The 25,070-nt window shown below is 40.7% G+C and overlaps 1 protein-coding gene across 1 annotated transcript in view; it reads left to right on the forward strand.

The window, feature by feature from the left end:
• BIRC6 (baculoviral IAP repeat containing 6) overlaps positions 1–25,070 on the forward strand; it is a 322,387-nt gene that overhangs the window by 12,017 nt on the left and 285,300 nt on the right. Inside the window, 8 exon segments of the mRNA XM_037895446.2 lie at positions 5,381–5,562; positions 8,319–8,456; positions 11,666–11,859; positions 14,002–14,113; positions 15,648–15,730; positions 17,373–17,595; positions 17,680–17,840; positions 22,129–22,187. Of these exon segments, the coding sequence (XP_037751374.1) occupies positions 5,381–5,562; positions 8,319–8,456; positions 11,666–11,859; positions 14,002–14,113; positions 15,648–15,730; positions 17,373–17,595; positions 17,680–17,840; positions 22,129–22,187 (1,152 nt within the window).

Consider the following 25,070-nt stretch of genomic DNA (forward strand, 5'->3'; position numbering starts at 1 on the left):
GTACTCTATCTCCAGCACGTTTTGTTAAAATAACTTCAGGTTTTTGCCACAGGCTCCACCCTGGACTCTGACTTGACCTACCACTTTTCAAGCTGGTCTGATTCGTTTTGGGATGTTGAACAGGGTGCAAAATTCAGCTAGAAACACAAGTGCAATTTCAATGAGGATCTCACTTCTCTATAATGACAACAAGAGCATTAGATAACATTTTTAAAAAGTGGAATGGTTATAAACTGTCCTGTAAGTGAGAGGGTTTGTAAAAAACTTCCCTTATGAACAGGTTACTCCTTATTTACTCACTTTGGGGTTTTTGGACCTTGCTGTGATTCACTGGTACTGGCCGCTATGGGTGACAGAATACTCTATTAGATGGATCACTGTTTTGATCCAGTATGGAAATTCCGATATTGACACTCCAATTTTACAACAATTGAAGCAGCATATTTTAGTCAGGAAGGAAAGTGAATGTGGCACAGATCTGCTTACAGAACAAGAAAAATAAAAATACTGAAATCACTTTTTACTGTCTAACCTGGACGTTGATTGAAGTAGGAGTCTTGGGGGGGCGGGAGGGATGAGTTAATCTCTAAGGGGACAGAATTGCATGATGAATCTACATGCTATTTGCTCTCGGATGCTTGCCACAGGCAAAAAGTTTGCTCTTGGTCATCATCTTAAGTCCGATGTTGACCATAAGCAGGGACGACCCTCCTCTGTACAGGAGAAGAGATTCAACCACAGACAACAAAATCTGCCCCTCAGTTTGGACACTGCTCCTCTTTTCAGTATGCTTCACTTCTCATATGGAAGGCGCTGAGCGTTTTCCATCCTTTGGCTGCTGGAGTGGGTTTTGCTTTCCCCTCTGCTGCATACATACTGCAATACTTTCTCCTGTCATCCCCAATTTACTGTTGATTTGGGAATGGATCTGTGACTGGATTCAATTTTTCTATATTTCTTGGGAGTACAAGTACTGTTGGTTTGGACTATCACTCTGCCAGCAGAACACCAGTTTGCCTGACGACTGTAGAACGAAGGCTTGACTCTTGTTTTGCCTACTCTTGTAAGCCAGGGATGTGTAGGAAAAAATGAGCCATGTCAATGCCAAGAGTATATTCCATGAACTACTAGTGATTGGGGGTGGAATGGGCGGTGGTAATTAGAATGACTGCTCGTAGTGTTCCATGTTCCATGATTTGCCAAGGTTAGAAATATTTTGGAGGATCCAGTTCAAATGATTCCAGGATAATTAAAACTTTTCCACACCCTGGTTCTGGACCTGTGATTTGTAAACTGAAATTCTTGATTTTTAGACTGTCCTGCTATCACAAGAGCATATATAGACCACAGTCCACTTCAGAACTTGGAGCTGAACCTTTGAACTATTGGAAGTTATTAGTCAGCTGTTGAGAGTTGGGTTTGCAACTTCAGCAGTCTTTGATTGCAGTATCTGCTTCTGTAGGTGTAGGTAGAATATGGGATATCATTTAACCATTTCATTCAAATTCTAGGAACTGAAAGTAGGCTAGTTTTCCTGTTTGTAAACATTAAACAGAGTCCAGGTGGCAATCATAAATATCCTTGTAGAGTTTTTTGATGATCATCCTTTGACAGCAAAAGCTTTTCTGCAAAAGTAAATTGAAGGAATCCAAATATAAAGGAAACAGTCTCTTGATAATCTCATAGAAAAAGTCTCTAGCCCAGACTATTTTATTAAACTAAAAGACTCTAGTGCAGAGGTGTGCAAACGATGGCTCGCAGGCCACATGCGGCCTGTGGGGCTGTTCCCCCTCCCCTGCAGCCATTCTGCCGCGTGGGCAGCACTCTGGGCGTTTGGATGGGGAGGAGGTTTGGGGCGGTCAGGGGATGGGGATTGGGAGCAGGGGGTGTTGGATAGGGGGCGGTAAGATGGGTGGGAGGTTCTGAGGGGGGCAGTCAAGGGGTGGGAAGTGGGAGGGGGGTGAATGGGGGCGGGACCAGGCTGTTTGGGGAGGCACAGCCAGTGGTGAGCTGGAGCCAGTTTGCTGGAACCGGTTGTTAAATTTAAAGCCCTTTTAGAACCATGACAACCAGTTCTAAAAGGGCTTCTAAATTTAACAACTGGCCAAACGTGGCACCTTCGGCGCCGACTCCATGGGTGCTCCAGGGCTGGAGCACCCATGGGGAAAATTTGGTGGGTGCAGAGCATCCACCAGCAGCTCCAAGCCCAGCCTCCGCTCCGCCTCCGCCCCTGAACGCGGCCCCCCAGCTCTGCTTCCTGCGAATCAGCTGTTTGCGTGGGAAACCGGGGAGGGCTGGGAAGCAGAGCGGGGTGGCGCGTTCAGTGGCGGAGCGGAGGTGAGCTGGGGCCAGGGTGGGGGGCGCGAGGCGGGCAGCCCGTGCTGCAGCAGGTAACCCGGGGGGCACGCAGGGGAACTGCTCCCCACCCCAGCTCACCTCTGCCTTCCTGGGCCTGAGCACAAAGCCGCCGCCTGCTTCTCAGCCCTTCCTGGCTTCCCGCACTAAAAGCTGATTTGCAGGATGCCGGGGGGGGCGGTGCGGAGAAGTAGGGCAGGGCAGCATGTTCAGGGGAGGAGGCGGAGCAGTGGTGAGCTGGGGCCAGGAGCTGCTGGTGGGGGCTCTGCACCCACCAAATTTTCCCCATGGGGCTCCAGCCCCGGAGCACCCACAGAGTTGGTGCCTAAGGCACCACTTTTGATGTGATCAGTGGGGGGAGTGGCTGCTCCCCTCTCCCCCCAAGTTATGCTACCCCACCCGTAGGAGCCAGAGGGACCTGCTGGATGCTTCCCGGGAGCCGCCCCAGGTAAGCACCGGTGGGGCTCCCCACCTCGCCCCCCGGCAGGTCCCTCTGGCTCTTAGGGGCAAGTGGGCATCCACTACGGTGGCCCACAAGACCTTCCTACCCTGTTCTGGGGGCAGTCAGGGGAGGAGGGTGGAGGGGGCAGGGGTCCCGGGGGGGGCATCAAGGAACGCGGGGGGTTGGATGAGGCAGGGGTCCCAGGGGGCGGGGGCGGGCCACGACCCCCTCGTGGGGTGAGGAGGGAACCAGTTAAGTTTTTGGCGGCTCATCCCTGGGCACAGCCTTCCCTACCCGGCCCTCCACACAGTTTGCACCCCAATGTGGCCCTCGGGCCAAAAAGTTTGCCCACCCCTGTTCTAGTACTATATAGTACATGTTAGTTTATGGAGGACATAACTATATTTGCAGTTTATGGCATAATTTTGAAGATGTCAAATACTTGTCAATTTTGAACATGATAAATGATTGTCAATGAAATCTTGAGACAATGAATTATAAGCTTAAATAAGTGGAATTTACATTTTAATACTTTTGCTACTGTCCGTAGAAATGATTTTTTTCTATAGAATGATTTATTTTCTTTGGCTGCAGTTGTATTTGTCCATAGACATTTCTCTCTGAGGAACTCCAGCATGTTGGTAAGAGTATAGTTTGCAAATGTTTGATTTTCCATTTAAAGTGTCCTCTCCTTTTTAGGTCAGCTAGAACTAAGGCTTTATAACTCCTATGTAATTCAGTGGTTCCTGAGGTGGGGCACATGCCCCTATCAGCAAGGATCTGCAAAGGCAGTACATTGACTGACAGACAAACTTCTCTAAGGAAACCAGGGCAGTGTAGGGGTCCTTGATACCAAAATTTTAGTGGATGAGGGCACCAGTCACAACTATTTCAGACTATGTATGACTTCAGAACTGTAGGTTTTATGTAGATCACTTTGCGTTTGAGGGAGAAACCATAGGTGCTAAGGTGAAGCCATAGTCAGATTACAAATAGAAGGGTAGTTTTCAGCAGGGCTTTCGAGCGGAGCCCGGAGCTGGAGCGCGGAGCAGCAGGTTTTTGCCTGGAGCAGACCCGGAGTACAGCTCCAAAGCCCTAGTTTTCAGGTTAGTAATGGATTAGCTCATTTATTATTTGGAGGAGGAAGTATACAGGAGGTTTTGAAGTTGTGGTGGATGACCATTACTGAAAACTCTGGAGGACTGTGAGATATTTAAAACTAATCTGAAGTGTAAGAGGATGGGAGCAATATACGTTACCATGCATAAATGTAAAATGATACGTATTGATAAAAATAATTGAAACTCCTCAGAAGTTGATGGGATCTGGACTATCAAGTTCTGCTGAGGTTGATTGGCTTCTAATTGTTCTGTTACACATGAAAATAGAGCACTGTAGAGATAGCAGTTTTACTGTCTTGCACACCTTTGTTGTTGAAATGTCTTTAAATGTTTTACAGTTTTAGAAGTGGTACGTTTAAGTCCTCATTTGAAATTTTTCCTCTCCTGGAAGAAAATATCAGGATGTCTATACATGAGTACAGATTATGGTATCTTGTCTAACTGGGACTAATTAGATTGGCTTTAGTCCCTTTCCTTTCCTTCTGGATGGAAAGGAGGGGGTCAGGAAGGGGTCCCCCCTACTGTATTTTTTGTCTCCTTCCTCTAACGCATCAGGGATGGCCACAGCTGGAGATGGGACACTGAGGACCAGGTCTCTGAGGGGGCATGGAGCATGCTCTCTCATGTGCTTAGCTGGCTGGTTCTTGCTCAAAATCTAACTGATCACCATATGTGGGGTCAGGCTGGAAATTTCCCCCAGGTCAGGCTGGCAGTGACTGTGGGTTTTTTTTCCCACCTTTCTCTGCAGCATGGACTGTAGGTCACTAGTTAGGATTTTCTGGGTGTATCTCAATTAATTCCCTGCCATTCCAGGGGCCTCAGGCATTGGTGCACCTATTCTGTGCCTGTGGAACATAATAGTGCAGTCATATTTTGGTTGTTCAGTTTGGTGTACAGGTGCTGGGTTTTGTTGGTGAAGTGTGATATACAAGAGGTTAGACTGGTGATCTGGTGGTCCCCTTTGGCCTTGGAGAGGCTTCACCCATCTCCGCAGTACTGAGCAGCTGTTGGGTTTTTAGCTTGATCTATCTGTTCACTGTACAGCTTAATTCCTACCATTAACTTGACCTGCAGTTAAGAAGAGGTACTCATCATCTTAAAGGAATGAATGCAAACTGTTTGTTTGCCACATACATGCAAAACTAAACTAAGACTTTTACTGAAAGTCGGACTTGATTGACTGCTTTTACTATAGCTCTTAAAATGGTCGTAGATAATTGTTTGGCAAGAATACATGAACAATGTCATTAATCTTAAAGTGACTTTTGCCAGAAGGCACAATAGCCTTCAAGATATCTGATCATATAACTATTAAAAAACTAGTCCTGGACTGCCACTTCAACATTAAAAAATTAGCTAAATAATCAGTAAGTTATCTCATGTCCCAAAAAACATTTGACTGGTTTGTGATAAATAATTCTACTTCTTTTAATAGCATTTTCTTCTGTATTTTCCCATGCAGCTAAACCAGGTGGACGGGTGAAATGTCAATATATTTCTGCTGTGGATAAAGTTATCTTTGTGGATGATTATGCAGTTGGATGTAGGAAAGACCTCAATGGCATCTTGCTGCTAGACACAGCTCTGCAAACACCTGTTTCAAAGCAAGATGATGTGGTTCAACTTGAATTGCCGGTTACAGAGGTAAGTTCTAAATTGTTAGTATATACTGACTCTATACTAGAGATAATGAAACTGTCCTGAGTTGTTAATTTAATATTAAAGGATTGCATGCCTAATGGGATCATGTAAATCACCATAAAGCAGTAATTACCCTCCACCAAAACTTGATGGGGTATAGTCCAAGCTAAAATCTGGGAACAAAAAGGGCACATAGCCAGTCCTGCTTCTGCTATCCAGCTGAGGCATTTCAGAAGAGAAACCTGTCCAGCAATCACTAGAAATAGGGACTCATTTCTTGCTCTGTTGTAGTCAACTAAGCAGCAGCTCCTGCTACCCGTTCCAGAAACCACTGCCCAGACTATGGAGCCCTTAGATCATGTGCCTTCTAGGATTTCAAAAACAAGGAAAAAGGGATGAATGGCTAACATGTTGCCTCCATTAATCAACTAATTTTTCCCTACCTGAGAGGTGATTGCAAACACCACCTGGTCATTGCATATCACTTGAAGGAAGCTTGCCCATCTAGCTCATGATGGAAGTATGATTCCTGGGGCCTTGTCTAGACTAGGAGTTAAGGTGTGATGTTTGCATGTTAGCTAACCTATTTTAAGAGAGTCCATTGTAGACAATGCAGTGTACTTCTAACATATACTAAGCTGGTTGAGGAAAGCCAGACTCTTGCAAAATATGTTAGCACATGTTAGATAACATGTTAACATGAGACCATAATTTTTACTCAGGAAAAAGCCCATGCTGATGGTTAGCTCTGAAAAGAGCTTTCCAAGTCTTCAGGCTTACCGCTACCATTGTCAATTATATGCAGCTTATATGCCTTCTGGGTGACTACAAAAGGTGGGCGGGTGTCAAGGCCACATCTGAGGACTCTAACTAGCCCACTTTCCTGGGTTCTGCTTGTTTGCTGTGTCACCTATGATGTGATACAAACAGTATTCAGTTCCATGGCCATGTCAGTTTCAGCAAGAAGATCCCTGTACCAAAAACAGTGGGTAGTGGATACTTTTCTTTGGTCTGGATAGTGACTCTTCTCTTTAAAGACTATTGTTTGGGAAGGAATTGGAGATCAGCAGGAACAGCTTCAGGTAGTCTAGGGCCTTATTGCCAGGAAAAAAGCAGGGAATGCTATTTTAATGCAAGAACAGTCTGGTATAGTTACCTTTCATTATTAGAGGTGGTAACACCATCCCCCGAGAGTCCCAGGAAATTTTAAACAGGTGTTCTGAAGAGTGCACTGGATCAGGTGGAAGAGTCCCTTCATCCATGCCTGGCTCCGTATTCCCTTGTAGTCCAAGACTTTCACCAGTCTTGCACTCTACATTTATTAACTTTTGGTATGGTACGTCTACAAATCAGGTTCTATATCTTGTACCCATCTCTAATAGGCATGTGACAACATTATGAGGCTTTCTGCTCTTTCTTTTCTCCCAAATATTCTTTCTCTAAACTCATCACACGATACACTAAGTTTTCGTCTCCTGAAGGATTCAGGAAGTGTGAGGAGCCATGCGGATTTTAATTTGCTCTTCCTCTGAGGAGTAGCCTTAGCTTGGGAGACTCTTATTGGTTTGCTTCCATTGTCTACTGCTCTATGGGGAGTGAAAACAATGTACATAATAATGGTTGGTAGGCAGCAACTCAGGAGTCACCCCAGGTGGGTGGCACAGTGTGTTCCATTGGGAACAAGTGCGCCTTTTAAATGATCATCTTCAGCTACCTACCAGCCTGCAAGCTAGCACATGGCATTGGGAAGTATATTTGTTTTTCCCAATTCCAAACTGTGAAAGATCTGACAAAATTGCTTCCTGAGAAGGTGGCCTGTTAGCATACTGTAGGAATTGTGCAATGTGCTTTGCAAATAAAATACATTTCCTGCCTCTGATATCTGGAAACCTAGTTGTAGACCTGCAGGTAACAATGGTGAGAACTAGGAGCAAGGGAGAATGAGATAAAATAAGGTTATGCTGTTCAAATTTGTGTGCATTTCTTGGTGGTATTTCCACTCTTAAAATATTGCAATGTTAATCATGAGCAGTCTTTCTAGCATATTGTTTTGAGCCTCATATTGCCCAGCACTTTGTCTATTTCTTGGTTTTTTTTGTTACTAATTTACCCTTCTGTCTCCAAATTAGCAGTTCAGTTTGTCACTGATCTCAAAGGCTAAAGAAGCTTCTATGGCTGTAAAGGCACATAGTTGCCTGCTCTTGGCTGCTGCCTTTTGCACTTCTGATTCAGGCTTGGGGGGTGATGGTGAATATGGTTGGAGATCCAGGTGATAGGACTGGTGTGATTGAGCTAGTCTTCAAAAACTTTCCACTTTGGGTGTGCCATGTTGCTGTAATTATTTTTGTGGCTAGTCCGCCACATGTTGTTGGTCTTCAGTCATACTTCCTCAGGCAGCTTGCAACTGGTTACTTCCAGCAAAAGCTTTACTGTAGAGATTTATCCATGGAATGGGCTGCTAAGGAAAAGTGACTGTAAGTTGTCATTTGGATCTGGTTTTAGTGTGACCTTAGAATCAAGTGAAATACACATTTGCTATCTCATTCTTATCTCGAGTTATTTGGGGCATTCAGCACACAGCAGTTTATTTTAAAAAAAAAAAAAAAAAAAGTACAGAAATAACCGTATATGCCACCTGCATCACTTCTTAAAATCTTTGCGGAAGTCGATCTAGCTGCTGAATCCATCAGGTCTTAAATTTTCCAGGATGTAGCTTCTGTGTCTGGACACTAATTTTGTTTCTTTCCACGTGTTTTTAGGCTCAGCAACTGTTATGTGCTTGCATAGAGAAGGTAGATGTCTCCAGCACAGAGGGATATGACTTGTTCATCACACAACTGAAAGATGGCTTAAAAAATACCTCACACGAGACAGCAGCAAACCATAAAGTTGCAAAGGTGAAGAAAGTGTCTCCAAAATTCTCTAACACTTTTTTCTTTTTCTTTTTTTTTTTTTTTAAAAAAAGTTCATTTCCATTGTATGTTTTAAGGGCTTTGTAGGTCACTTTTGAATTGCTATATGAATTGCAGTTCAAGAATTCTTGGTAACATTAATTTAACCTCATTGAAAGCCACGATGAATAATGCAGCTAAACACTGGCAACTTTTTCTAGTGTGTGGATATAGAGTATTTCCGGGGGTTAAACATAGCCTTGACCAGTTTTAGTTTATTCATCATTCCTTAGTTCTGTACACATAGTACAGTAACTCCTAACTTAACGTTGTCTCGTTGTTACGTCGCTGATCAATTAGAGAACACGCTCGATTAAAGTTACACAGTGCTCTCTTATAACGTTGTTTGGTAGCTGTCTGCTTTGTCCACTGCTTGCAGAAAGAGCAGCCCGTTGGAGCTAGCTGGTGGGGGCTTGGAACCAGGGTGGACCAGCAGCCCCCTATCAGCTGCCCTAAGTTCCCTGTGCAGCAGCCGCCCAGGAGGCTATCAATTGCTGGGCAGTTCAGATATCCCTCCCCCGACTGCCGTGTGCTGCTCCTGCCCTCTGCTTTGGAGCCGCTCCCAGGAGCCTCCTGCTTGCTGTGCAGGGGATGGGGGGGAAGAGGGGTGCTGATGTCAGGGTGTCTGCCTGCCCCCCTCCTCCCCGCTCCTGTAACCCATCTCCACAGAGCAGGGGGGGACAGGACAGGGCTTAAGATGGAGGGAGCTTCCTGTCACACCTGCTGTCTCAACTTGCTGATCTACTTAAAAAGGCAGTATACTTAGAGTGGGGTCAGCGTATTTAAAGGGGCAATGCGCGTCTCTCACTCCCCCCCACCCCCAATACCCTGGACTGTGTGTGGGTGTGTCACTCACTCATGCACATCCCCCCTCTCTGCACTTTGGAAAGTGGAGGGAGTGGTGCGCTCCAGTGGGATAGCGTGGGTTCATCATCACCTTCAGTTTCCACAGGGAATATTTTGCAGCCACTGCCATGTTGTGTCTCCTCCCTCCATTCGTGCTGCCTTGTAGAGTGTGAGGCTACATTAACAACAATATGTTAACCCTTGATGGCTCAGCTGAGTGCTAGTTCATCATTTAGCAGCAAGGCATTCCCTGGGAGCTATCCCACCCTCTTCCACCCTATAACATCACCACCTCAACCAAGCTTCACAATCATCATTGCTGTGTACAGTGTTAAATTGTTTGTTTTTAAAACTTGCAGTGTGTGTGTATGTGTATACGTATGTAATATAGTCTTTTGTCTGGTGAAAAAAATTTCCCTGGACTATAACCCCACCCATTTACATTAATTCTTATGGGGAAATTGGATTCACTTAACATCATTTCGCTTAAAGTAGCATTTTTCAGGAACATAACGACAACATTAAGCGAGGAGTTACTGTAAATCTATTCTAATCTATTAGTACAGTTGGTCTGAGCAGCTTCACTAGTCTTCCTAGAATGGCTTACCTTTCCTAACATGTATAAAATTCATTCTTTCTGTTCCTGTGAGACATGAGTTTGAATTGTAAACTTCCTTGTCTACAGTGTAACAGGATTTGGCCTAAAAGAAAAAAAGCCCTCCAATTCCTCAGCAACAAAATGTAATTGAAAACAGTTAACCAACTTTAAAATCTTTGCCTAACTCTTCACATCAACATAAAATAAATATGTATGTAGCATCCATAGGTTAGGCTCTTTACGAGCAGTAAGAAAGACCCCAAAGTTTACAGTCAAAATACAGAACGTACAGATAACAGAATGGATAAAGCAATGCAACACTTTTCAACTTTTAAAATGTAATTTAAATGCTTTTGCCCAAGTTGTTTTGACAAGGGGCTGGTCTGTAGTGTGTTTCACTGTTAATCCAGGGATTTGTGGCCATTAACATGCTATTCTCAGGGATTGACTGGTGGGGCTATTGCTTCAGTATGAAATGCTCTATTGCAGTGATACTCAGACCTCCGTGGTTGAGGAGCCAAATTAGCAATCAACATTACCCAAAAGAGCTACAGTAATAGCTGGCTATAGTACTATATATTCATATTAAAACAGTATGACAGGGTAAATATTTAGTGTGTGTGTGTGTATCCTCACGAGAAATAAGTTAATACTTCAGTGCAAGTTGATAACTTAATTGTTTAATAACATAGTAAAAAGACCCTGATTGGTTAATTTACACTTAATTGCAAGTATGTGGCGCACACGGCAACTAGGTAAAGTAGCACAAGAGTACATTTAAAAGTGAAGTGTCCAAAGGACCTCTGGACCCTCCTAAAATTGATGCATTTTGAGTAATCTTTGAATTTATGGAAACCCAGTGTACCTGTTAGTTACCTTTGCTGAAATTCATAATAAAGCATAATACCAGAAACCATACTGTTTTGCATACCAATTTCCATTTAAAAGTGGACACATGTTTAGTCCTCTAACAACCTTCCTGATTTCTCTGCAAAATGGAACACTGTATGAAATGCTGAAGTTTTGAATAAAGGATGATCTGCCTCTTTAACTTTTTTAAAGAAAAAAGTTTATAAAATGTTTAAATATCAGATCTCTATTTCCAAACTCTTTTCTGAGTAGGCATCAAACTTAACCTCCAAAGACTTGCAAACAAGTGGTTGTTTAAAAATCCCCACTAAAACTCTACAGAGCAACGGTATGACTTCAGGACTTTTATTTGTTTAAAAAAAAAAAAAAAAAAAAAAAAATTTCTTCAGACATTAAAGACACTTCTGACTGAGAACTAAATTGGGATAAAAAAAAAAGCATATTAAGTTTTAAGGCATCTCATGTTTTTCCTGCTTTTATAACTCAAATGACTCAACTATTTTTTTATTATAATTCACCAAAAAAAATCTTAATTGAGGCATTTTTAGAGCTCATATTGCTGAATTTGGCTGCCATGTGCAGCATTGAGTGGTATAATCAAATGAGATTACTAACTGTAATAAATGCACTCAGTTTTCATGAGCTGCAGTTTTAAAAAATTGAACAAATGTTTGTGTTGTATTAGTATTCTGATGCTAACATCAATGACACACTTATTAAACACAAGACTGGGCATTAGTATTTTTTGATTCTTGTTTCTGATTTCCAGGTGAAATATTTGTATTGTAATTTCTTGTAATAACTTTTTGAATATCAAATTGAACGTTTTTTCTTAATTCAGTGGGCAACAGTTACGTTCCATCTTCCTCATCATGTATTGAAGTCTGTCGCCAACGCCATTGTAAATGAACTTAAGAAGATAAATCAAAATATTGCTGCCTTACCTGTAGCCTCCTCTGTGATGGATAGGTTATCTTACCTCTTACCCAGTGCGCGACCAGAACTTGGCGTGGGACCTGGTCGATCTGTGGACAGGTATATTAAAAAAATGTTAATGGTGAATTTTACCTTTTGTCTGGATCAAAGTAGATTGTGGATCATTTTGATTTCTTCAATAAGGAGAAATTGGATTTATCCATCTGCAGGAAAAGAAAATGGGGAATTCAGAAACTGGTTAATGTGTAAAGGTTTAGTGTAAATGATTTTTTCAAATTTTGGCATTATTAAATAAAACTACTGTTTCTCCAAAGATACTACCTCTGTAGATTTATCACTCCTGGGTGTTACTTCCTTAGTGGAAGACTGATTGAATTCCCCTACCTCTTAAATTTGTGCCATCCTCTGCAGAGTATAAATGTTTCCTTTCAATCACTTCCTTTTCAGCAGCAAAAGGAGAAAACTGCACTTGTCTTGCTATTGCTTGATCTTTTCCTGATTCCAGCAATGCCTTGTTAAGGTTAAGATAATAAATGATACCTGCTTGCTAGTTAGGTTGCTATAGTTGTATATTTTTAGGCCATTGCTTACTAACTTTTGGCATGTTTCTGTACTGATATTTATTTGGAGCGAAGTGTCAAAACCACTTCCTGCAGCACATATATTTTTCCTTAGTCTTCTCTGCAAGGTTTAACTTATCCAGGCCCTGCTTATATTGTTGGATCTCCCAAGTTCACAGCTTGAGTTGATATGACCACAAATTGATGTAGTGGCTGTCAGTGTGTTGTGAGAGTCATTTATGTCTGTTTTGATAGACATCATAACACATACATTCACTCATATACCTAGTATAGACCACCAAACTTAATTCTTATGCACAACAATAGTGCAACACTGTTTTTATACTACAGTTTCCCAAATAAAGAGCTATTTACAGTGTCTTCACTTGGCAGCAGAAAACTCCTTGGACTGATCTTGGAGATGGGGAATAAAACTACCTTGAATTCCCAGTTTCATAATTTCTTGTTTCAAGCATGTTAAGCAAAAGGGTACATCTACATTTACAGTACCGACACTGCACACCTATTTAGCATGGGTATAAACAGCAATGTAGACAATGAGGCACTGCTTAGGTGAGTAGAGTATAGTGCCCTACATGCCTGAACCCCCAATATATACCTTACACAGGCTCACTACCTGCTCAAGCAGTGCCTCCCACATCTACACTGCTATTGTTAGCAGTATTGTGTTCCACTGCCAGAGCCTTTCCCTGCTGCAGTGAAAGGCTCTGGCAGCAGAATAGACTCTGTCAGGGGAGAGGCAATGAGGAGCTGAAACTTTGTTCAGGAGTGCTGTTTTCTCTCACCTGAAACTCTAAAGAATGAGAGGTGATGAGGTGGGGGCATTCCTCTGTTCAACAGCACCAGCTCCCACCATAGTACAATTCTTTTCACCTGCAAAGGTGTCTGGGATATGATGCACTATGGGATGAGATTGGGTCACTTAGTGAGTGGTCCAAAAAGTTTAGGACCACTGTATTATACAGTTCTCAATCCCCTAAGACCCATGTGTGGAACATACTGAAAAGATAAACAGTTGTGGAAACTAGAAAAGATACAGGCTTCATTACTTTAGCATTAATAAAGGTTTATGTAACCTCAGCTGCATAATTCAGAATTTAGCATACAATGTATTTATGATGTAGCATATTGTCTTACATGGACTTGGCATAATTTCAGTTAAGTTTGCGCTAAAATAATGACCTTTTGGATACAGCAAAGTATGTATCTCCATCCCTGGCATCCTAGTCTGGTTTTGGTAGCAAAGATTATTCAGTGGGATTTTCAGATAGTTGTATGCCTCATTTTTAGGGGTTAGATAGGTTTTGAATATCAGACAAGGAGAATAATTTTGATAGTGTTTAATGCTTATTCTTTTCCATCTGGCTGAAGAGTGCATAGTGGATTACAGTACATTCAAACTTTATTCCTGCATTTGAAATTGATCACGTATTTATTGCCTTATATTTAAATTGTTTGAAGAAATATTCTGAAATCCAAGTGTTGATAAACCATTCTTTCCCATAGTTTTCCTGATAGTTGTAAAAATGGCTAATTGTAGTTTGATTTTAATTTTATCTGTTTACTGATGGCATTTGCTTTCTTAGATGTTTGTGCAGCCTGTAGTCATTTAATATTCTTCTAAATGACACTTTGGATAACATAAAATGTCTCTTTATAGGTCCTTGATGTACAGTGAGGCTAACAGACGGGAGACATTCACCTCATGGCCTCATGTAGGGTATAGGTGGGCGCAGCCAGATCCCATGGCTCAAGCTGGGTTCTATCATCAGGTAAAAAGATGATGAGTTTTAGATATAAATACATTATTGCCATATTTTACACTAAAAGAGATACAGAGGAAAGCGTATGAATGCTCTTCAAAGATAAACTTCTCAATGGGTTCCTATGCTTGGATCTGTTTGTAGCACAAGATCAGGCAGAAATTCTTAACTCAAGAATTCTGAAGTAACTGAGCCCTTTCTAGCTAGGAGGTGTCTCGTGCTTTAAGTGCATTGAGGCTGTCCCCAGAATAATTCCAAGGTCAGTTCTTTTTTGACTATGGTCAGTGGAGGATAATGATTTGAGTTCCCATATATGTAGCACTCTTTTTTAAATCTATATTTCTGGCCAAAAATAATTACTCAGATTCTGTTAATCATCGACATTACATTAATTTATTTTCACCTCACTAGATTACTGAACAATTTCTGTGTAACTGAAAGCTTTCTCCTTTATGAAGAGAGAGCTTACATAAGGCAGAAAAAGCAAAAAGTTGAATCTGAATTCTTTGTTCACTAAATTAGACTGACTTAATGGGACTTATTGAAATAACATTTTAAATTTTCCGTAATGTGGTGAAGGTTCAAAACACATCTAGGGCTAGTTGAATAATCAGTTAAATATAATCACAAATCTTTTTTTAATGTTGTTTCCCCATGCTTTTCGTTAGCTCCCTTAAGTTTCTAGCACTTTCTTATAGATAGCCCTCACTATGTAAATCCATATGTGGTACAGTAGATCTTTTAGTTTATTGTAAGGCTAGCTTACATCCACTGAAATCAGCATTATTTGCCAACTGCTAAGCCTGTTAAATGCATTTAAAAGGTGAGTCTTTTTTGCAAGGCAGTCTAAAAATAACTAGTGATACTTAGTAAAGAATTTTTTTTTTTGTTAGACCCTACATGCTTGCTAGCAATTTTCAACCAAGAACAAATGCAGTATCATGAGAAATATCATGGAGTTGCATTTAAATGTTTCCTAGATATACTGTACTTTAATGACTTGGGGAACAAAGGGAAAAATGCTAAGTATGGAGGTTAAGCTCTTTAATGAGAGACAAAATGGAATGGAATATTTGCACTCTAACAGATTAGCAGATAGTTTAGCATTCTTCAGTCTTTTAGGTGGTATTTAAAAATTTGCAGATATGTTAACAAAAGCTGAGCATTATTTATCAGCTGTTTTGTATCATACAGTTGTGTGACTTTTTTCAACAAAAATTACTTAAAGTAATTACTCTTCTTTCTTGTTTGAGACCTAGCATCATCTCTGATATTCCTTCATCTCCAGTGGCTTGGCCAGAGAAGTTTTGCAGTGCTCCGTCTGTCTTTTACGTAGTAGCGTAGTGTTGTACTTTTTCAACTTAAAATACTGCCTCTTGTTGTCTAAACTTATGTGCCGCATATGGATGTAATGCTTAAATCTTGCTGTCAGAAATAAAGTATACAGTATAAAAAAAAGAATAAAATAACTAGTTAAATTGTTTCTTTTCAAACTGATATGTTGACATCATTGATGCATAACTACTTCCTTCTCTTTTTATAGCCTGCTTCATCAGGAGATGACAGAGCCATGTGTTTTACCTGCAGTGTGTGTTTGGTATGCTGGGAGCCTACAGATGAACCTTGGTGAGTCTAAGGCCTGGTCTACACTGCGCGGGGATCAATCTAAGTTACTCAACTTCAGCTACGTGAATAACGTAGCTGAAGTTGACATACTTAGATCTGCTTACCGCGGTGTCTTCACTGCAGTAGGTCGATTGTTGACTCTCCCCCGTCGACTCCACCTACGTTTCTCGCTCCAGTGAAGTACCGGAGTCGACAGGAGAGTGCTTGGCGATCGATTTATCGCGTCTTCACTAGATGCGATAAATTGGCCCTTGCTGGCTTGATTGCTCTGGAGGTAAGTGTAGACATGCCCTAAGTGTTTGTGGAATGTGAGACTTATTTTGCTTTCTGTATAATATGAAAATATATTAGGTGAAAAAAATTAAGTGGAGCACTTTGGTAGACATACCTTCCCTGAGTTCTTCTTATGCATTTGTATTTAGAAAGTTTTGAAGCAATGGATTTCCAAAAATACCAGTGTTAAATGCAGACTGTCCTGCCATTTTAAGTAGCACAATATTGCACTACCTATAAAACAGGAAAAGAATGAAACTGCACTTGGTGAAAGCTCTTGGTTTTTCTCTCTCTCTCATTTGGAATAATTTTAAATTTTAATGGTCTGTCTTCTGACATGCTAGGTTTACCTAAAATCTCTTCACTTGTAAATACTTGAGTTCAGGATTCTGTTTTGGGTGTGACAGCTGATGAGGTTACTGATATAAAGTGTGAAAAGAGAAACGGATTTGGATCTTACCTCCTTTAAATAAAGGGATCACTAGTTTTCAAATGACTTGTTCAATGTATGCATGAATGCATTTCTTTACCTGCTTCTAGGTGCCTGATCTAACTTTGTCTTAAATACATGTCTTAAATTGTCACATTTGCTAAATTACATTCTGGCTGGCCTGAATTTTTTTTTTTTTTTTTTTTTTTAATTTTAGCCCTTTGCTTCTTATTTACCCCTTTTACTACACTTGATGATTTTCTCTTCTTTGGTACTATCCTTCAGGTGTTAGTAAAGAATTATGATTCTTCTCAGTATCTCCACTGACTGCACAAATTTAATTCAGAAATCTTTCACACTTGTCTTACTAGTTTTTTTTTAATTTTTATTGGTTAAGACTCTGCATTTCTCAGTGTTCCTTTCTGTCGGGAGAAATGTAGAACTAAACAGTACTTCACTTATTACTAAAGCTACATTAAAGATGAAGTCTGGTATTACAAGTGATGATACTGTATATACTCTTGAGTTAAATTTTCTCTCTTGTTACAGCATCTTACTGCTTGCTCTTTTGACATTAGTAGCCAGTCGGAGCCCAGCAGTTGTCATGATAATTTCATGGTTATTTCTCTTAATGGTGTATGCAAATCCCCTGCAGTTGGATACGTGGAAGTCCTTTAAGCATTTCATACAATACGGTTATTGAGAAATAACCACAAACTAAGAATCAATAACAGTATGGTATTCTTATACTCTGGTTAAAACAATTTCATTGTATGATTCAACTCTATTACAGGTTGAGATATTACTTCTGCATTATGTATATAGTGTCTTCACAAACATGGAAATTGATCTTAATAGTTAGTAGCGGGTATTCTAATACAAAATTGCTGCTCTGAGAAGCCAGTGTTTTGATATATATATTTTTTTTAATGCACAAAGGTCTGAACATGAGAGACATTCCCCAAACTGCCCATTTGTCAAAGGTGAGCACACACAGAACGTACCCCTCTCAGTCACGCTTGCAACAAGTCCAGCACAGTTTCCCTGCACAGATGGCACGGACAGGATAGCCTGCTTTGGATCAGGAAGCTGCCCTCACTTTCTAGCTGCAGCAACAAAACGAGGAAAGATCTGCATATGGGATGTTTCCAAACTTATGAAGGTACATCTTATTTAAGAATTCAGTAGTAATTGTTTTTTTGTCAGATTTAAATCAATGTACACCTCTACATTTTTATTTGTTCAGGTTCACTTAAAGTTTGAGATCAATGCATATGATCCAGCAATTGTTCAACAGCTTGTGTTGTCAGGAGAACAGAGCTCAGGGGTTGACTCAAGGAGACCAACATTAGCATGGCTAGAAGATTCCTCTAGCTGCTCAGATATACCAAAATTGGAAGGAGACAGGTATGCTAACCTTCCAGATTTAAAAATATCTTTTTAAAATGATCCATCTTGGATAATGTATTAGAAATGCCATTAAACTTATTCACACTTAGTTAGAAAGCAGAAATCATTGATTCATCATTTGCTTATTCATGGAGATGGGAGTGGAATGTGGAGTGGTGATGCTTATGTACTACTACGTGATGTCACTGAAGTCCAGTCTGGTGAATGATGATCATTTTTCTTTCAAAGCTTCTGTTTTACCCCAGCTATATTTAAAAATACTTTCCTCATCTGTCTTAATGTGTGCAGTTTTCACCTTGCAGGTAGAAGGGATACATTATCAGAGTTTGCTTGAAATATTGTGATGCAGGAAGCTAGAAATAATGTAGGGGAACTTAAGTTTCAAGAATAGATCTTCATTTTAATCACACGGGATAGTAGTTAAATGCAAGTGTTCTAAAGCTTTTGGAAAGTATAGTTTCTAATCATTATGCTTTTGAAATCAAGTAAAATTATTTAAGAGCTGCCAGACCTTGTCTTTTCCATGTCTTATTAATTGGTTGTTTGTACACTGCTTTTAAAGTACAAATTACTACGGAAGTACTAAGAACTATAATTCTTTCCTTACGGCTTACCTTGGTTATGAAATGTGTGTTTATAGAAACGTATGATTGCAAGGCCTTTTACAAAGAGAATACAAACCCTGTCCTGAGGCATTTCAATCTGTTAGCTATGACTTGATGCAGACTGAAGAGATGATAGCAGGCAAAGGGAAGGATGGCAGTTGCCAAAAAACACCTTGTGTATATTCACAACGAATACATCTCTGTATTCTGTGAGATCTTATCACTATATCTGAGCATAATAAATTTAATGTAGACTTTCTTTCTCTCATGCCCATAAAACAATCATTGATGGAAAGCTCCTGGGGAAGTCAGTGTTGAAGGGTGATGTGACAAAATTTTCTGTCTCCTTTCTAAACATTTTTACTAAACTTCAGGGGATCCAGAAAGTAATAGCTAGTCTGCATGGAAGCAGAAATTTATTTTTCTTTTTAACTGAAATTCATCTTCAAGTATACATCCCTGTTGGTGTTCCACCATAGGATATGTGTGTGTGCCTGTGCACTCTCAACAGCAGATTATAAACAACCGGTGTCTGTGGCTGCCCAGTGCAGCACTGTGTGCTCCCAGGTGTGGGCAGTAGGGAGGCACAGACCTGCCACTGCTTAAGTTCCTTCTCTACTTCCTGAGGCTTGACATGGAGCAGCTGTAGTGTCCACTGCTTCCTAGCTGTTTCCCCACCTTTCTTACTTTTTAGCTTTATTTACTCTATTTAGTATGGGTTTTTTTAGTTCATTTTGTGCATGGAGGGGTCCCCCCCATTGAATTTAACTCCTCAACTTTTGTGGTCTATGGCTTTTCCAAAGTCCTCAGGTTCAAACCCTGCCAGACTTGCCACAGGTCTCTTCCCTGTGGCAATGGGCACTCCAGCTGTCTCCGGTGCCTTGAAGCATCTTGGAAGTGTAGGGCTGAAAGGGACCTCAAGAGGTCATCTAGTTCAGTCCCCTACGCTATGGTAGGGCCAAGTATACCAAGACCATCTTTGACAGGTGCTTATCTAATTTATTCTTGAGAACCTCCTTTGGAAGCCTATTCCAGTGCTTTTAATTATCCTTATAGTTACAAGGTTTTTCCTCTTACCTAACCTAAATCTCCCTTGCTGCAGATTATGCCCATCACTACTTGTCCTATATTAAGTGGATATGGAGAACAATTTAACAGCCCTTAAAATATTGGATGACTGTTATCAGGCGCCCCCCCAGGCTTTTTTCCCCCTCAAGACTAAACGTGACCAGAGCTCAGATTTTCTAAACCTTTTATCATTTTTGTTGCTCTCTTCTGGACTCTCTCCCGTTTGTCCACCTCTTTTCTGAAGTGTTGTGCCCAGAATTAGTTCCCAGCTGAAGCCTCGCCAGTGCTGAGTAGAGCAGGATAGTTATCTCCTATGTCTTAAATACAGCACTCCCGTTAATACACCCCAGAATGATAGTAGCTTTTTTGGCAACTGGAGTACATTGAATATAAGTCAATCATATGTGATCCATTATAGCACCCAGTTTCTTTTCTTCAGTGCTACTGCCTCTCCGGTTATTCCCCATTTTGTAGTTGTGCATTTGGTTTTTCCTTCCTAAGTATAATACTTATCTTTATTGAATTTCATCTTGTTAATTTCAGACCAGTTCTACAATTTGTCAGGATTGTCATTTTTGTATTCTAATACTGTCTTCCAAAGTGCTAACCACCTCTCCCAGCTTGGTGTCATCTGTGAATTTTATAAGCACTCTCCGCTCCTTTGTCCAAAGCATAAATGAAAATACGGAGTAGGTACCAGTCCCTACTGGGGTGATTTCAGAGATGAAACTTTCTAAGAGAAGAAAACACTTTTTCCTTGTCAGCAACTCTTGAAAGAAGGGTAAATCATCTCTTAAAGCTGACTCTCTGGAGATCTTGCATCCCACAATGGGTACAGTCAAGGCTCCAGCTGACACTGGTACCAAGGTTTTGGTACCACCTAAGATGAAGTCTCAACTGGAGAAATCCTCAACTAAGCATCACTGAGAGGCACCTTCCTCAATACTGAGAGGCACCTTCCTCAATGTCTGACACCTCTAGGTACTAAGATGCATCGAAGACCACCTCAAGGACACCGATACTGACATCCTTTCAGAGCCACAGAGACATCTCAAACCAACAACTTACTCCATTCCTGGTACCATCCTCCTCTGGACAGAAACAATCTGAGATACCGCCTGCATCTCCAGACGTGCAACCATCCCCATTATGGGCCCTGGTACCATTCTTGCCCTCCAGCGCTCACTGTCATAGTCCTCCAGCACCCTCCAGATTTCTTTCATTTGAGAATTTCCTCATCTTGGAGGAACCAGAGTCCCTTTTCCTAAGGAGCACTGTCAGAGCTCTTCCCAGGTGCCACTTTGGCAGTTCATGATTGAACCCTTACTCATCTGAACAGGACTTGACATGCCATCTCTGGTATTAGCACCAGTGCCCAAAAGCCTCCCATTCAGCTTGGGCGATGACACATCCTCAGACAGATTTCCGTCCAGGCTCTGTCTCAGCTCTGTACCACCCTGCACTTCTAGGTGCGCACCCTGAAGAGGACTTTTCAGAGTCCAGCACCTGGCCCTGTGTTCCTTGGGCACGAATATTATTGGGCCTGCTGGAACCCCTGGATGCTTTAGTGACCAATTTTATAGGATATCAGCCTGCAAGAAACACCACAGCCACCGGCACCACAAGACCACTCACCCGTACTGTATGATTCTCTGGTATGTGAGGAGATCCACAAGGAGGAAGAGCCACAAAATGAAGTGTTGCCCCTTTTGGTCAAGTCCTCTTCCTCCCTTGCTGAGCCAGTGATGCCACAACTGCTCTCTGATATAGATAACTTTAAGGCCTTCCAGGACTTCAGAAAGCATCTAGCAGAATCCCTCCAGATTCCATTAGAGCAAGTCGAGGAGTCTTAATGTTCCCTGGTGGTTGGAGGCCGATATTTGATCTCAGGAACTAGAACACCTATGTCCTATCGCAGCACTTCAAGCTACCATAATCCTATCCCTAGATCCAGAGGACTGGCTTTTTGCCCTTGACTTCCAAGATACCTGCTTTCATGTCATTGTTCATCCCTCCCTCAAGAGTCTTCTGTGGTCTGTCATAGGCTCAGAGCATTACCAATACAGTGTCCTCCTCTTTGGGAATCTCTGTGGCTCGAAGGGCCTTTATGAAGGCCCTGTCAGCAGTAGCGGCTCGCCTGCATCAGTCGAGCATTGCAGTCTTTCCGTATTTGGGTGACTGGCTCCTCAGAGGCCACTCCATCAGTACTAGGAGCAATCTCTAAGAGAATTCAGATAAGAGCGTCCCAGTCTTGCCCTCTGGACATGGTACAGCATAATACTTAGCTAATAGGGAGGTAGTATGAACACTTTGCTACCTAAATGTCATTAAATGACTTCTGTTACTCTGAAGGGAGTGTATAGTCTGTATAAGATTAGGAATTGAGAACGCTGAATTCTAATTCTAGCCCATGACATTGGGCAAGTTTGTCAGCCTGCTCATTCCCCAGTTTCTGTTTTTAAAATAGGCATAAAACCTATTGTATCTCATAACATTGTTTTGTACAATCTTTGATGGATAGAGGCTGAGTAAATGCAAAGTATGTAATCCCTGATTGAAAATGTTGCAGTTGCCATGTTTTAGAATCTCATTGAGCTGTGTTGTGCTTTTAGTGATGATCTGCTGGAGGATTCAGACAGTGAAGAGCATTCCAGATCAGAATCTGTGACAGGTGGGTATATTTTTTGAACACTGTATGCAAAAATCTGTTAGGAATTTAAGTATTTGTGGGTTAGGAAATGAAGTTAATTTGAACTCTGCTTTCTTGCATGTACATATGAAAAGATAGTCTTGGATCACATTTACAGCTACGCTACATGCACATACTTTAGTCTGTGACAAGCTAAAGCTTTTTGGGAGAATGTAAAATGGCAAAATACACTTTACTTAAAATCCCATGGCAAGGAGTTAAAATCACATTACATACCTTTTGTTGTGGAAAGAACTAAGAACTAAGTAATAGTGGCATACAAATGTGTTCGCATTTTAAATAGCATGAAGCATTAGAACTGCAGCATAATCAACTGGGGTTTATGACCATGAAGTAATGTAAAAGTAAATGAAGTTAGATATAGGCATTTGAAAATTAGAAATTATCATTCAGCTAGTGAAATTGTATGTTAGATGAAACTTGAAGGATGTTAAATTTCAAAATAGCATTCAAGTTCTTCTCAAACTGTGTTAATGGGGGAAAAAATTGTCATTGGGGAAGAATGTGCAGTCCTGTATGAAAGTAGTGTCTGAAAAGTGTTTAATGCAGTATCTGAATAGCTCATGTAGCCAAAAAGGCACATAAAGTTCAAAGCTAAAGTAAAAAAGAAAGCAAAATATTGATAGTTTGCGTTTGGGTCTGGATTGTCCCATTTCTGGAACTGAGGAAATACATAGTTCTGTGGGAGACTTAAAATAAAAATGTGAGAAGTCAACTTTAGCAGTTGCACAATAACTTTCAGTTGTGTAAATCTTTTTCCATAGTGACAAAATTACTAAGGACCCAAATGCTATATTGAATTATAAAGATTCTTGGGTTTGTTTTTTGCTGTTTCTCACCAGTAGGTATAAACCTTCATGTTTATTTACCTAACTGGAGTCTGTACAGGATTTGTTGTTTTTATTCTTGTCATGCTTGTCTGCATTATCTGTTTTCATTTAATTTTATTATAACTTTTACACATCACTGGTTAAATGAACAGTTGCTGGACAAGGACAACAGGAATTTGAAAAGACTATTGACTGTAGTTGACATTTTTTGCCCCCTGTGGTATTGCAACAGTGAAGATTGAGATGTAAAACTATACTTTTTTAAAAAATACTCTTTAGTGCCTTTTATTTGAAAAGAATAAAATACAGTGAGATAACTTTGCTGTCTTTCAGATTTTGACTTATTTATATCATGCCATTTTGCATGATGTTTTATAGACAAAGCAAGGAAGGAGGTAGAGAAGAGGGGACGAGTAAACTCACTGCTATGCTCATTCTCAGTTGTGTTGGTAAATTGAGAATAAGTAGGACAGGAGTGAGGAGCAAACTTAAAAAGTCTAAAGTCAGGAAATTCAGAAGTGAGATACTCACAGCAATCTTGAATTTCCAAGAGTTTTTGGATTGAACAGTGTTTGTGAAAGGTACCACATTCACATCTCTGAAGGCTAAATTTCTCTGTCCTTAAAAAGGAGTATGTAAAAACTGCAGTTTAAACCTGACTTCATTCTAGAGGGACCACCTTTTAAGACTGAGAGGTGAACTAAATGTATAATTGTAATATCTGGGAATGGTATCCATCTGAAGCAGAGTAGTGGGGTGAGCAGCAAAAAGGATGCCATGATCAACTTACTACAGCTGAATTTTTGTAGTTAAGGGTAATACCAGTAGTTAAACTCAACTTTACAAAAATGTGACTTGAATATTCCTTTTTGTTTATCTGACTTAGCTATCTAATAAAATCTTTATTGGACACCACAAATTGATTACATGACTATCAATAAAATAACTCTCAAACTGAGGCAAAGGAAAGCTTCAGCTTATTTCTAACAAGGTTTGTACTGTTGAGAAGTAGAAATCTTGCAAAAAAAAAAAAAAAAGTTATCAGTTTTTTATATTAAATAAAACTTGTTTAAAGCTTTAGAAGGGAAACACTTGAAAGTCAGGAAGTGACAAAGATAGCCCCCTAAATCTTAATTCTGTTTGCTTGTATAGATGTATTTTGCTAGCTAATTACATGATCACAACTGCTTTTTGCAAGACCTCTTCATTTTCTGTGCAAAGTGAATAAGGTCGGGGTCCTCACTGAAATGTCAAAGGATGGGGTGGGGAGGGAGAATAGAACTGCCTCACTCGCTCTACATTCTCCAGTTTGCACTCTGAATGAGATAGGGTTCTTGCAGGAAAACTGTGATCATGTAATTAAACATATCATAATGCATAAGTACAGGGGAGTAGACTTGAGGTGAAGAAATCTGGATCTTCAAGTTTAAATGCTGGAAAAGACGACGCTCAGGGTTATTTTCCTTCAGCTCTTCTTCCTGGTTTGGTATCAACCTAGGACCTTTGTTTGCAATCATTCATGTTTACTAAATAATGCAAAGATTCTGCGACTTCTCGGAGTCCCTTTTTAAATTTTATCCTTGCATTGTTCCAGTTTAATTAGACCAGGTCATATTTCAGTGTTGGTGGTGGTTCTTTCATATTTTATGATTGGTAGTTAGGAATACTGCGGGGGTGTTTTGCTGGATGGTTTGTCAGCTGATGCGAACTGTAAAATACGGCGGTAGTGTAGCTGGGTTTATCAGCTAGGAGTGGGAGTTGAATCTGCCCTTCTGAGGGGGTTGTACTGGGCTGTCTAGGTAGCCGGAGAGGGTATTGGTGTGTGTACAGCAGAGCCACTTGAGTGGCTTATGAGTTTAAGTATGGACAGCCGCTCAGGAAGGTAAGTTTGGCTTGTTGGGAAAGTCTTCAGTTTCTTTTCCTCTATCATTCTGATTTGATTTTTCTTAATTATTTAAAGGACAATGGTTAACTTTTGGGGAATAAATGTTTCTAGGTTTTTCCCGGGTATGGA

This window comes from Chelonia mydas, chromosome 3 (assembly GCF_015237465.2).
Source record: "Chelonia mydas isolate rCheMyd1 chromosome 3, rCheMyd1.pri.v2, whole genome shotgun sequence".
Classification (NCBI taxonomy): Eukaryota; Metazoa; Chordata; order Testudines; family Cheloniidae; genus Chelonia; species Chelonia mydas.